At 42.8% G+C, this 14,637-nt stretch overlaps 1 protein-coding gene across 2 annotated transcripts in view; it reads left to right on the top strand.

Moving 5' to 3' along the window:
- The window catches only part of LOC137641457 (solute carrier family 4 member 11-like), a 42,217-nt gene extending 37,107 nt beyond the window's left edge, over positions 1-5,110 (top strand). For both annotated transcript variants that reach the window (XM_068374029.1, XM_068374028.1), the window contains one exon: positions 908-5,110. In XM_068374029.1, coding sequence (XP_068230130.1) covers positions 908-974 — 67 coding nt within the window. In that variant the 3' untranslated portion in view covers positions 975-5,110. The remainder of the gene's footprint in view (positions 1-907) is intronic.
- Positions 5,111-14,637: the final 9,527 nt, after the last annotated feature.

Here is a 14,637-nt window from a genome sequence, read left to right as displayed (position 1 = left end):
CACTATCTCCAAGACATGACTCACAGTAAACTCGAGACGTTTACTATTGGTCCTGAGGTGGCTGCACAACGGATGGTTTGAATAATACCTCGAGCTCCTTGCTGGACACGTAGTAGATGGTTGAGGGCATTGGTTACTGGGGTTAAGTCTGCAATGAATGAGAGCATGTCTGACCTTTTTCCTTTCTTCATCTTCCCCTTCCTTGAGGTACAGCACCATGAGTCCCTCTGCAGGGAAGAACCACTTCCCTAGTGTAACCTAGTACAGTACTGTATAGTTTTAAAATTAATATACTTGTACATGTCCCCAATGCTATCCGTGAGGTAGGCAAGAGGGAAAAGTCTATTTCATATGCGTAAGGTTCCTATTTAAACTCTTGAGAACTCAAGAGAACTCTAGCCCAAGACAGTGGAAGTCCATGGTACAGATTTTGATTTTAGAGTGCTGGTAAGCACGGTGGCTAGGTTTCTCTCGATTACAGTCTAATACTGTACTAGGTAAACCCAGGTCAATGACTTGAGCTAGTAGTCGGACTTACCACCCACCTAAGGGCGAGTCATCCACACAACGCAAGGTTTGTTCGTATGGGAACAAATGACAAATATAGAGAAAATTTGTATTTTTCCCCTTAATAATACAAACCTGGAGCTATTTATATAAATTGTCCCGCCATCACATGTTCCCCAATAAGTCGCCTGAAATAAAAAAAGTTACCTACCTTCCAGCTCTGCCGAAGTATATCCACATAAATAACTCAAGGTTTGTATTAGTTAAGGAGAAATATTAATCATCTCTAAATTTGTCATATTTTTTAAAAATTTCGTCACAATAAGAAAAAGCGAACTTGTCTTAATTTTGAAATATATTGTCATTAATATTGAACATTAACATTTTTTTTTCTTCACAGGCATAAATTGGTTCCTCTAGTAATTGAAGAAAAGTACCTAGCAGCCTTGGATGGGGAGCATCAGTAAGGCAGGCACTTTCTATATCACATGATGTCTGCTTACTCAAAAAGACCATATATATTAGTGGGTTTTCTGTCTTACCCAAATAAATTCATCTAAAGTGATGTATCATTAATAAAAAAAAATTACAGATTACACAAGCAGGCAGTTGGCAAACATCAATATCATGTGTTCTCCAAATACAATCATTACCTGGTTAGTGGACATAGTAGTCTTTGGGTGTAGCTCACTAGTGCATAATAAGTTTGTACGCAATGCGTAGTCTGATTAAGTAGGTAAGTTTTATGGGAAAACAATATGGTTGAACAGTGAAAAATAAGTTGTGATCTACCACATTATACATACACACACATGCAAAAGACATTCCATTGGCCGAAGGTCTGTCCTTGCCACCACCAACACTTCCGGATGCAAGCTTCCCCTTTCATGTTGGGTGGTTAGGATGGTCCAGGGGCTTTGGAACTTGTAAGGTGGGTTATAACATTCATTATATGCAAATCTTGGTATGTGAAATAGCTCTCCTCAAATTAATTGCAAATACACTAGAAATACGCACAAAGCCTATCAGAGGGTCTCCCTACTGTATGTGTTATGGACATATTCATGCACCTATGTATGTCTATGTCTTTATGACCACTTCACATAGATGTTAAGTGGTTATATCTGGACAATGTAGGTGAGTATCATTAGCACTTAGCACTGTTGCAGTCAGAGGCCTACTTACTTAATAAAGGTGCTCTGGTTAAAAAACAAAAAACAAAAAAAAGAGCCCTTAAGGTACCATCATCATCATTCTCCTGATGAAATTTAATTCCCAACCCTCAAATATCCTCTGTAGTCCCTCCCATTTCCCCTTTGCTTATTCTATGTACAGTAACTTGCTAAGATACTCACGGGTAACACAAGTTAACTCGTGCAAAGTCTAGATCCCATGGATCCTCATGAACTAGGTCAAACCCTGACTATGACAAAAAGTGGCCTGCACGGAGGGACACTTTCCTCCCTCTACTGTCAGCTCAATACTTTTTCTTTCACTTATTGACTCCTGCTCTGTGGATTGATTCTTATTTTAGTAATAATTGCTGTCTGTGAAATGTCAAATCCCTTAATTTTTCTTACCTTCTCTGCTTATTTTTAGACTTTTGGTTGAGGCCATTTTTAAAACCAGTTTCCTTGCATAAAGGAACTCTGCTTTATTAATAATAGATTTTACTTGTAATAGACACTTGTGTGCCAAGTGCTCTGCAGTTATGCACAAAGACTTTTCTTAATACATAAGCTACTTTGGATGAAATATACTATACCATTTCATTATTACAGACTAGGCTATTGTGTTATACTTAGTGAGTTAATTATTGAATTCAAAATTTAGCATAACTGTACTTGATTCATTTAGAAAAAAGGGAGTACTGTAGTTCTGTACACTAATTTAATCATATTAATAAGTTGCTCCCCATTTTCCAACATTACCCTCCCAGTCATTCTCCCCATCTTGTACCCAAGTCGGTGAGTCTGGTGCTGTATTTGTGCTGGCTGGCCTAATTTAATCTAGTGATGTGAATGAACTGGGTCTTGCTGTCACAGGAGCTTGGCCATTTCTGTTTAAAAACTTCACAAGGCTAGGAACCACAAAGCCTAACACTTAAATGGCCAAATGACGCAATCAACCCAGCAGATTTGCATATGCCAAGTTACATTTATATTCGATGAAAGGTCTGACCAAGCAGGAGTTCTGGCCATTGCAAATGCTGAATATTTTAGTTGCAAATTACTAAATGTAGTTAATGTACTGTAATTCCAGCCAATAAGATAACAGCGCTGCTCCCGCTCTGGGTTTTCAGCAAATAAAAATGTATTTTTGCATAGGTAAAAGGAAAATTCTATAAAGTGTCAGTTGAGGAGTGAGACTGGGCTAGGCAACGCGTGAGGGTGGCCACAAGGCATGGTGACATAAAGGTGGTGTAAACTGCTGCTGCTGCTAGTTCAATACATCACCCTCATGCATTGCTGTAGCGTTGTTACTGGAGGCTCAGTGCCCCGACAATAATGAACTGTGTGTGTACAAACCCAGTCTGTATTACTCCAGAGTCTAGTTTCATAGCCAGTGTTGAAATATATCATAGTTGATATTATGATAGAGCATTAAACAGGTATATTTGATAAATAGGCTCTAGTTTTGTGATTATACAGTTTTCTTTTGAGCAGATCTAAAATAATAAATATATATATATATATATGATTTTTGTCAGTTAGTTATTGAAGAAAGAATATATGGCAACTTAAAGCGTGAGGACTATTATGATGTTTGTAAACATTGTTATTTTTTACAAGCTATTGGTTATGCACCCATCTGTTATACTGTATTATTATCAGCTGTATAGTTATTCTGTACCAAGGCTCTATGAATTTGTACTATAATCACATTACTATCTCGGTTGCTTGCATTACCACTCAACCAAATAGATGCTATGTAAATAGGGTTCAGTAATTTTAAAACTCGCACATTTTAACAAGTCACATTTCCATTGCTGTTAAATCTTTGTAGAAAGATCACATGCCACAAAGTAAGCATTCTAGTTTAATTTCAACCAGAATCATAGTTAACAGGAAACTAATAATTTAAATGTTTTTAAAGCACTTCTCCCACATAAACAACTTTGAAATTTTAAGGTATAATTTTCAGAGATTTTATAATAAAAGTTCCTTTTAGATTCAGCATAGAAATAATTTTTCAAGTGGAACCAACACTGAAACAGAGGTCAAGTGCAGATGTTGAACATTACCACTTTTAAAGTTAAATGGTTGTGTGTGTGTGAGCGACCACTCTGTATCTTCTCTTTTTCTAACAAGTAGACTAGTCAGGCAGGCTCCTGAACTAACTACCACTCAACCCAGCCCTCCATCTTTTGACCTGCAAACCCACATGCCCACTAATCAAGTCCTTAAACTACCTATGCCCGTCAAGTTGTCTAACGAAAGCAATGTTATTCTACTTAAGCTGTTATCCCCACAACACTGTGTCAGTAATGTAGCTAAGTTTGTTAACTCTTATAAATACAATTTATTAAATAAAGTAGCATTAAATAGGTCAGCATACCATGAATTTTATAAGGGCACCTAATTACACAGAAAGGACAGGCATTTTGGGAATGCAGGCCAACACTTTTGTGTTCTCAACCACATACTAACATCTCATTAATTGTTATATGTTGTTAATTTCAATGCCAAAATTTATTGTGATGTTATGTACAGAATTGGCAAAATAATTGAAGAATTCATATCTTCAGTTAAGATAAAATTTGTTAAAATAAATACCAAAAATTAGGTTTGAAAATATGAAATTGTCTAGAATGTGGTTATGACCACAAAATCTTTTTTCTTGCCTATGTTTTCTCCTTGTCTATATTGTTACTAACAATTCTGTGATCCTTCAGACATACCTTTACTCGGACATTTATCTGGTCAATCTTTAAAGTCCCTGTTTCAAATATGTTACTATAATGGCTATGAGATTCCTACATCCATGTCTGAGCAAAGGCATATAGGGCACAGCTGTTGTTGCATGGGTAAAGAGTGCTTGGAGCTAGTAAGTAATTCTCTCTATTGAATCTTATGTCTATGAATTGCTACAATTAGTATAATTTTGAAAATTGACACCCTATGCATCCTTCTTGATATTAAACCTTTTGCTGTATTTTATAGGAATTAATGTACTTTTGTTAGATAATCAAAAATATGTATGTTTGTACATAGTCATTAAATCAAAATCTTGCTTTGTAATATGCGAGACACAATCAAAGGGAAAAGAATTTTAATATAACACTTATTCAAGAATATTCTTCAAGATGATGATGTCACAGTACACAGACTAAGTTGAAATCAAATTTGAAATAAATCTAAAAGCCTACTTATAGGCAGTAATTATTCAATCAAAATCTAGATTTGGGAAAATGAGAAAAACCATAAATGTCAACATTAATTACATTTGACTAATTCAATTTTGGGAGACTGAGATTCTAGGGGGAATTTTTCTTCTAGCCAGGTATGTTACTGCCATGCATTTCATTATTATACATGAATATTGTTATCAAAATATATTGTTCTTATGTACAAAGTGTGAAATAAAGTTTTACACGAAAAAATTGTTTTAGTGTATCATGGAATTTGTTTGATTATACTTTTACAGCTGGGAGTTGTTTGATTCAGGTGACAGTGTCTTAACACCAAAAAAACCAGTGGAAGGAAGTGGACTGAGAATCAACGTATGCAAAACAAAGCTCAATGTGACTGAAAAGGAAGTACGAGAAAATAGAGTCAAGAAAGTGATCATGTACCTGTTGTGCTAAAGTAGTGTGAGAACAGTAGTGTACCAATTATAACAATTGGTGTCTAGTCAAATAGACATGATTTAGAACTGCAATATCAAAGAGAAGAAAGTGAAGAACTACATTGTGATGCCAGGAAGCTTTAAAAAGAATAGCAGCATTTACCTTTACTCAGAAAATGCAATGTACTATGAAATAGGAGTTGAAGGCAAGTAGCTGCAGCATGGATGAAAAGAAGCACATGCTAAAAACTATGGGCATATAAAAATCTAACATTAGCATAGAGCAGAGACTGTGCCTGATACATAAGGCCTGTACCATTCTATGCAAGAGAAATATGGGAAATGACAATGGTAAGATCCATGACCACTGTATCACAAGAAAATACTACAGTATTATAAATGACTAATTGGTAATAAGATGCCATACCTTGTCCAGAGACATTCAAGTCAACCATGATTTCAAAGACTTGAGATGGTGTGAGCACACAACGGATGAGTGAGGAACAGCTGGTCGTAAGTAGTAGACCAAAGATCTGTTGCAAGGCTTATAACATCTTGGAAAAGTTATTGTTGAATCCTGCTTGACTAGTAAGTTTCATTTCTCTGGAATAAACTCAAGGTAGGAGAAATATATGAGTACAGCAGTAGTTCCGCCGTACAGAACAAGTACTCTGCCCTGATGCCCCACTTCTAAATGTACACCAGTACTATCATGTTGTATGGAAAAATGCCACTTTTTCCTATCACTAGAAACTTCTAAGCCTGATTGGTCTTTAATACAGCTAAAAGCTGGTTGGTCGGTTGACAAGAGGAAGCATGTGGAGAAGCCAGGCAACCCCCTAACAGAATAGCCACTTTTGCCTTTAGGCCTTGCACCAAGAAAGGTTGTTGAGGTGGAAAATTTAATTTTCAATATTAAACTTACCCGATAATCATGTAGCTGTCAACTCCGTTGCCCGACAGAATTCTATGGAGGGATACGCCAGCTATCACAATACTAGAAGGGGGTGTACTTACCAGCGCCACCTGTGGCCAGGTACTCAATCATTTGTTGTTTACACCTCCTCAATTATTCCTCTGTCGTGCCTCCGGCTAGACGTTCTGGGATACGCTTATGGTCTTCGAGTTTATTCTCGCTTATTTGGTGATGTATTCTCTTTGATTTACGGCTGTCGCATTACTAGAAACCTTCTGATATTAGCTAGATAGCTTTTATTTAATTCAGTTTAACGGTTAACGAATTTTTGCTTGTTTTTTGGATCTCCCTTTGACTATCTCTTGAAAACAAAATGTCTGACATTTCGCAAGCCCCCTCCCATAGACGATGTAGGTCTTGCAATAGACGTATTCCGAAGGTCTCGGTAGATCCTCACACCGCTTGTTCTGACTGTAGGGACAGACCCTGTCAGTTAGAAAATCGATGTGAGGAATGCGCCGGACTTTCGGATTTGGATTTTGTCCGACTTTTAAAGTATTCTTCTAAGTTAGAGAGAATTAGAGCTAGGAGGAGTTCTTCTCACTCTTCTTTATTTTCCTCATCTCATGATCCCCAACCTGATCCTACCCCTGTAGTGGCTACCCCCGATCCTACTGTGTGCCCTCCGCCTGATATGTCAGTGGTTTTACGCGCTATTCAGGCTTTAGGCGATAAGGTAGAGTCAGTGGTAAGTGACCATAAGTCTCTGATGGCCGAAGTGAAAGAGTTGAAGGCCAAGAGTGCAGTGGGTGAAGTTAGTGCCAGTGCTGTGACGAGTGCTAGTGTCGGTGCAGTGCCTTGTACTAGTGTTAGTGCCAGTGTGGTGCGTGGGGATTTTTCTGTGCGAGCCAGTCGTTCTCCCAGTCCGGGACCTCTTGCAAGCTCCCAAGCCCAGGGGAGAAGCAATGTCGAAGGGCATAAGGGTTCGGCAGGCCTTGTTAGGCGCACAGAATTATCCTCAGTGGTTGCGGGCGTGTCTTCCACAGACCGTCACTCCCACTTGCAGACGATTGAGCCCGTCTTCCGCTCGTCCGCTGATCTTCTCTCGGGGAAGAAACGTTGGTCTCAGGTCTCTAGACCGCTTAAACGCAGAGTCCAGCCCTCGAGTGCTCAGCCAGGTTGCAGTCGTTGGCTCAGCTCTGACTCGCCTCAGTCTTCTAGCGACTGTACTCCGCCCAAGAGGAGTAAGGTACAACAGAGCTGCACCGGTGGTGCAACCACTGTTATGGCTTTACCTCAGTCTGCTACTGTCTCTGCTGATCCCAAGTGGTCTATGCTTCAGTCCATGCAAGCTCAGCTTTCGGACCTGATGCGTGAGTGTCGTGCTGAGAGTGTTGCTCCTCCTGCTCCTGTGGTGCACCAACCTCCTGCACCCGTTCAGCCTGTGCTGCACCCGCCTGCACCGGTGGTGCACCTACCTCCTGCACCCGTTCAGCCTGTGCTGCACCCGCCTGCACCGGTGGTGCACCAACCTCCTGCACCCGTTCAGCCTGTGCTGCACCCGCCTGCACTCGCTGCACCCAGTCGCAGCTCCATCTGCCAGGCGTACGATGTTGAACCACTTTCTGTGTTCACTGTTCCCAGTGTTGTTCAGCATCAGCCTTCTTTAAGGCAACCTTCGGTTTGGGATCAGGAGGATTACTCCACTCTTCCTCCTCCTCCCCTGGCTGCTCCACCGGCGGTGCAACTCTCGGTGGAGGTACAACAACCTCTTCCACCTGTGAGTCAGTCTCAGCTGCTGCACCGAGCTCTACCCGTGCACCCTGATCCTGCTCCTCAGACATCTCTGCTTGCGGGAACTTTACCTTGTTCTGCACAGCCTCGGTCTCTTAACGCTCCACTCATACCACAGGAACAGGAACGGACTACTCCGCCTCCGTCCTCCGTTCAGCTGGTGCATTCCTTGGGTGCAACTCTTGCTAGGAGTCAACCTCCTTCACCCTTGCACCTGCCTTCTGCTCCGACTGTTGTTCAACCTATGCAGTCTGAACCTCAGGTTTTCCCTCAAGTTGAGGAAACCTCTGCTGTTGTTCCTACCCATTCTGACTCTGCGGTTCAGCATTCTGGTCCTTTTGCTTCGCTACCTTCTGCTGATGAAGTGTCGGATGATGAGGAGGCACATCTTGATCCCTCATCAGACGTGGAGGAGTCTAAGCCTTCTCCATTGTCTGTTGATTTTAGAAAGGTCTTGGCTCTACTCAGGGAGCTTTACCCTGACCACTTCGTCTCTGCTGTTCCCCGCTCTCCTCCATCTGAGTTTTCGCTAGGCGTGCAACAAGCTAAGTCGTGCTATACTAAGCTTGTCCTAGCTAGATCCTCCAAGAGGGCCTTAAGGATCTTAGGGGATTGGCTTCAGTCTAAACAACACCTGGGCAAGACTTCCTTCATGTTCCCTCCAACGAAGCTCGCATCGAAAGGTTGCGTTTGGTATGCCACAGGGGAAGCACCAGGCTTGGGAGTTCCTGCCTCTGCCCAGGCTGACTTCTCAAGTCTGGTGGACTCGCCTAGGAGGACTGCGATGAGACGCTCGAAGGTTTGTTGGACCTTCTCAGACCTGGATCATCTTCTGAAAGGGTTGTTCAGAGCTTTCGAGATGTTCAATTTTCTCGACTGGTGCCTGGGAGCCCTCAGCAAGAAAACATCTCCTGCGGACAAAGACTCTGCCATGTTAATTATGTCCTGCATGGATAAGGCTATCAGGGATGGATCGGGTGAGCTAGCGTCGTTATTTGTATCAGGGGTGTTGAAGAAAAGAGAACAACTGTGTTCCTTCCTCTCAGCCAGCATTACACCGTGCCAGCGGTCTCAGCTCCTTTTTGCTCCACTCTCAAAGTTCCTCTTTCCCGAGGAGCTAGTTAAGGACTTGTCGGCTGCCCTGATACAGAAGGACACGCACGATCTTGTAGCTTCATCGGCTCGTAAGTCTAAGGTTTCCACCTCTGTCCCCAAGACTTATCGCTCTCCAGTGGCTGATACCCCGGCCTCTAGGTTCATACCGCCCTTTCGTGGTAGAGCCCCCAGCCGAGGAAGCTCCCGTCCAGACTCTCACAGGGGCAAGTCTAAGAAAGGACCCAGGACATCCAAGGGAAAGCACTGACTCTCAGATTCTCCAGACAACAGTAGGTGCCAGGCTCAAGATCTTCTGGCAAGCCTGGGAGAAGAGAGGTGCAGACGCACAGTCTGTCAGTTGGCTGAGGTACGGTTACAGGATTCCATTCTGCCTCAAACCGCCTCTGACCACATCGCCCATCAACCTCTCTCCCAACTACAAAGAAGAGGACAAGAGGCTAGCATTGCAACAGGAGGTGTCGCTACTTGTGCAGAAGAAGGCAGTGGTTATAGTCCGGGACCATCAATCCCCGGGCTTCTACAACCGTCTCTTTCTTGTGGCCAAAAAGACAGGAGGTTGGAGACCGGTGCTGGACGTCAGCTCTCTCAACGAGTATGTCACCAAGCAGACGTTCACAATGGAGACGACCAAGTCGGTCTTAGCAGCGGTCAGACAGGAGGACTGGATGGTCTCATTGGACTTGAAAGATGCATACTTTCACGTTCCCATTCATCCAGACTCCCAGCCTTTCCTGAGATTCGTTTTCGGAAAGGTTGTCTATCAGTTCCAAGCCCTGTGTTTTGGCCTAAGCACAGCTCCTATGGTCTTTACTCATCTGATGAGGAATGTAGCAAAATTCCTGCACTTACCGAACATCAGAGCCTCCCTCTACCTAGACGACTGGCTGTTGAGAGCCTCCACGAGTCGTCGTTGTCTGGAGAACCTCTCTTGGACTTTAGATCTAATCAGAGACCTAGGTCTATTAGTCAATTTAGAGAAATCTCAACTCATTCCCTCCCAATCCATTGTGTACCTGGGAATGGAGATTCAGAGTCGGGATTTTCGGGCTTTTCCATCGGCCCCCAGGATAAACCAAGCCCTACAGTGCATCATGAGCATGCTGAAGAGGAGCAATTGCTCAGTGAGACAGTGGATGAGTCTCACAGGGACCCTCTCATCTCTGGCCCTGTTTGTCGAGCTGGGGAGACTCCACCTCCGCCCTCTTCAATTCCATCTTGCAGCTCATTGGGACAAGGGCTCGACTCTAGAAGCAGTCTCTATCCCTATCAACCAAGAGATGAAGACCACTCTCCGGTGGTGGAAGCACAATCTTCTTCTCAAGGAGGGTCTATCATTGGCCATCCAGACCCCCCATCTTCTTCTCTTCTCGGATGCATCGGACTCGGGCTGGGGTGCGACCTTGGACGGACGGGAATGCTCAGGAGTGTGGAACAAGGAACAAGGATTACTCCACATCAATTGCAAGGAACTGTTAGCAGTCCATCTTGCCCTGTTGAGCTTCAAGTCCCTCCTGCTAGGCAAAGTGGTGGAGGTGAATTCAGACAACACCACAGCCTTGGCTTACATCTCCAAGCAAGGAGGGACCCATTCGAGGAGCCTTTACGAGATCGCAAGGGACCTCCTCATTTGGTCAAGAGGTCTAAACCTCACTCTGGTCACGAGGTTCATCCAGGGCGATATGAATGTTTCAGCGGATCGCCTCAGCAGAAGGAATCAGGTCATTCCCACGGAATGGACCCTCCACAAGAGTGTGTGCAACAGACTTTGGACGTTGTGGGGTCAACCTACCATAGACCTGTTTGCCACCTCCATCACCAAGAGACTTCCGCTTTATTGTTCCCCTGTTCCAGACCCTGCAGCGGTTCATGTAGATGCTTTCCTTCTGAACTGGTCCCATCTCGACCTGTACGCATTCCCTCCGTTCAAGATTTTAAACAAAGTTCTGCAGAAATTCGTCTCGCACGAAGGGACACGGCTGACGCTGGTTGCTCCCCTTTGGCCTGCAAGAGAATGGTACACAGAGGTACGTCAATGGCTAGTCGACTTCCCCAGGACTCTACCTCTAAGAGTGGACCTTCTACGTCAACCACACGTAGACAGGTTGCACCCAAACCTCCACGCTCTTCGACTGACTGTCTTCAGACTGTCGAAAGATTCGCTAGAGCTAGAGGCTTTTCGAAGGAGGCAGCCAGTGCGATTGCCAGAGCTAGAAGAATTTCCACTCGTAGAGTCTACCAGTCTAAGTGGGAGGTCTTCCGAAGCTGGTGTAGAGCCAATTCAATATCCTCTACCAATACCTCTGTGATCCAAATAGCTGACTTCCTTATTCATCTTAGGAATGAGAGATCCCTTTCTACTTCTACAATTAAAGGGTATAGGAGCATGTTGGCCTCAGTCCTCCGCCACAGGGGTTTGGACCTGTCTTCCAACAAGGACCTTCAAGACATTCTCAAGTCTTTTGAGACGTCTAAAGAACGTCGTCTTTCCACTCCAGGCTGGAATTTGGACGTAGTCTTAAGGTTCCTTATGACATCTAGGTTCGAACCTCTCCAGTCAGCTTCCTTCAAGGATCTTACCCTCAAGACTGCTTTTCTCGTTTGCCTTGCAACAGCTAAGAGAGTCAGTGAGGTTCATGCCTTCAGCAAGAACATTGGTTTCACAACCGAATCAGCTACATGTTCTTTTCAGCTTGGATTCCTAGCAAAGAACGAACTTCCTTCACGTCCTTGGCCTAGATCGTTCGAAATACCTAGCCTCTCCAACATGGTAGGTAACGAACTAGAGAGAGTTCTTTGCCCTGTCAGAGCTCTCAAATATTATCTGAAGAGGTCTAAACCTATTCGAGGACAGTCAGAAGCCTTATGGTGTGCCATCAAGAAACCCTCGAGACCCATGTCCAAGAATGGGCTTTCGTACTATATAAGGCTTCTGATCAGAGAAGCACATTCTCACTTAAAGGAGGAAGACCTTGCGTTGCTGAAGGTAAGGACCCACGAAGTAAGAGCTGTTGCTACTTCGTTGGCCTTTAATAAAAACCGTTCTCTGCAGAGCATTATGGATGCAACCTATTGGAGGAGCAAGTCAGTGTTTGCATCATTTTATCTGAAAGATGTCCAGTCTCTTTACGAGAACTGCTACACCCTGGGACCATTCGTAGCAGCGAGTGCAGTAGTAGGTGAGGGCTCAGCCACTACATTCCCATAATCCCATAACCTTTTTAACCTTTCTCTTGAATACTTTTATTGTTGTTTTTATGGTTGTTACGGTAGGCTAAGAAGCCTTCCGCATCCTTGGATTTGGCGGGTGGTCTATTCATTCTTGAGAAGCGCCTGGGTTAAAGGTTTGGTAGAGGTCCTTTAGTAGGGTTGCAACCCCTTGTACTTTGGCACCTTTGGGTTGATTCAGCCTCCAAGAGGAACGCTGCGCTCAGTAAGGAAGACGAACTTTAAATAAAAGGCAGAGTAACGGTTCTATTCGACTTCCTTACCAGGTACTTATTATTTCATTGTTATTTGAGATAACTGTTATATGAAATTTGGGGATACTTAGCTATCCTTTAATCATGTACACTGGTTTTCACCCACCTCCCTGGGTGTGAATCAGCTACATGATTATCGGGTAAGTTTAATATTGAAAAATGTTATTTTTATTAATAAAATAAATTTTTGAATATACTTACCCGATAATCATGATTTAATCGACCCTCCCTTTCCTCCCCAGAGAGAACCAGTGGACCGAGGAATAATTGAGGAGGTGTAAACAACAAATGATTGAGTACCTGGCCACAGGTGGCGCTGGTAAGTACACCCCCTTCTAGTATTGTGATAGCTGGCGTATCCCTCCATAGAATTCTGTCGGGCAACGGAGTTGACAGCTACATGATTATCGGGTAAGTATATTCAAAAATTTATTTTATTAATAAAAATAACATTTTAAGGGATTCGGGACTTGTATAGCTAGGAAAAATACAAATTACTTAAAAAATTTAATTCTACATACATATAAAACAATTAATCCTTTAAAATAAGCAAACTCACTCAGTGGGAAGAAATCCCCTAGAACCAAATGAAAGTTCTTTTCTTTCCTGAAAATGTCATTCTTTCTTGCTAATGTATCGGAGCAAGAAAGGGGACTCAAACTACTTCCTAACAGCTAATTATATGGGTGTTAGAGGATGTATTAATTTCAAGTTTTCTATGTAAATATTCGTATCCTTAATTTATCATCCCATCAAACCATGTTATTTTTTGTAATATAGTACCATGTACTGTAGAGGAATTATGGTAATTTTTTTTTTCATCAAGTTGAAATTATGTCTATGTATCTACCAAGGTACTTCCCCCAATTTTTTGGGGGTGATGACATAAAAACAAAAGGGGATTTTTCTTTTGCTCCTCCCAGCCTGATGAGGGATTCAGCCAAGTTTGGTTGGTCCTGCTAGGGTCCCATAGCCCACCTTTCCTCATTATCCACCACAAATAAAAGCTTCATATGCTTAACTCCTTGTGCAGTCACTAAGGTACCAGAGGAAGCAGCAGAGCCTATCAGAACTGGGTCACAATTGCTTGCCATTCATTCTTATTTCTACCATACTCTTTTGCATCTCTTGCATCTATCCTATTACCTAGAATTTTCTTCACTCCATCCATCCACGCCAACCTTGACCTTCCCCTTGTATTTCTCCCATCAAATCTTGCATTCATCACCTTCTTCAGCAGACAGCCATCTTCTATTCTCGCTACAGGGCCAAACCACCTCAACACATTGATATCCACTCTAGCTGCTAATTCACTTCTTACACCTGTTCTGACCCTCACTATTTTGTTGCTAAACCTATCTAATAGAGATACATCAGCCATACTCCTCAGACACTTCATCTCGAACACATTCAATTTGTTTCTCCGTCACTTTCATTCCCCACAACTCCATTTCATGCATCACAGTTGGTACAATCACTTTCTCATACAGAACTTTTTTCATTCATTTTTAACTCTCTCTTATTTACCACTCCCTAACTGCCCCCAACACTTTACATCCTTCATTGACTCGGACGTACGTCTGCTTTCACTTCACCATTTCCAGCAACAACAGACCCCTCATTACTTAAACTGCAAGAGACTCAACATTCAACCTAGCACCACCCTCCCTTCTCATGCATCTCATAACCTTACTCTTGCCCACATTACCTCTCGACTTCCTTCTTGCCCACACCCTCCCAAACCCTGTCGCTAATCGACCAAGCTTCTCGAGTGTGCAACCAATACAGTATCATCTGGAAACAACAACCGATTGATTCATTTCCCACTCATAATCACTCTCAACTATCAGTTTCAACCTTGACCAAATACTTGAGTATTCACCTCTCTCACGACTCCATCAGCAAACAAATTGAACAACCATGGTGCTATTACACCCCTCTTAGCCCCACTCTCACTTCATTTCTTATCTTAATACACGCTTATTGGTTATGTATAAACTGTTCACTGCTTGCGACAATATTCCACAAATTCCATAT

The sequence above is a fragment of the Palaemon carinicauda genome, chromosome 5 (assembly GCF_036898095.1).
Source record: "Palaemon carinicauda isolate YSFRI2023 chromosome 5, ASM3689809v2, whole genome shotgun sequence".
NCBI lineage: Eukaryota > Metazoa > Arthropoda > Malacostraca > Decapoda > Palaemonidae > Palaemon > Palaemon carinicauda.
Note: the sequence above shows the minus strand (reverse complement) of the source record. Positions and strands in the feature narration are given on the sequence as shown.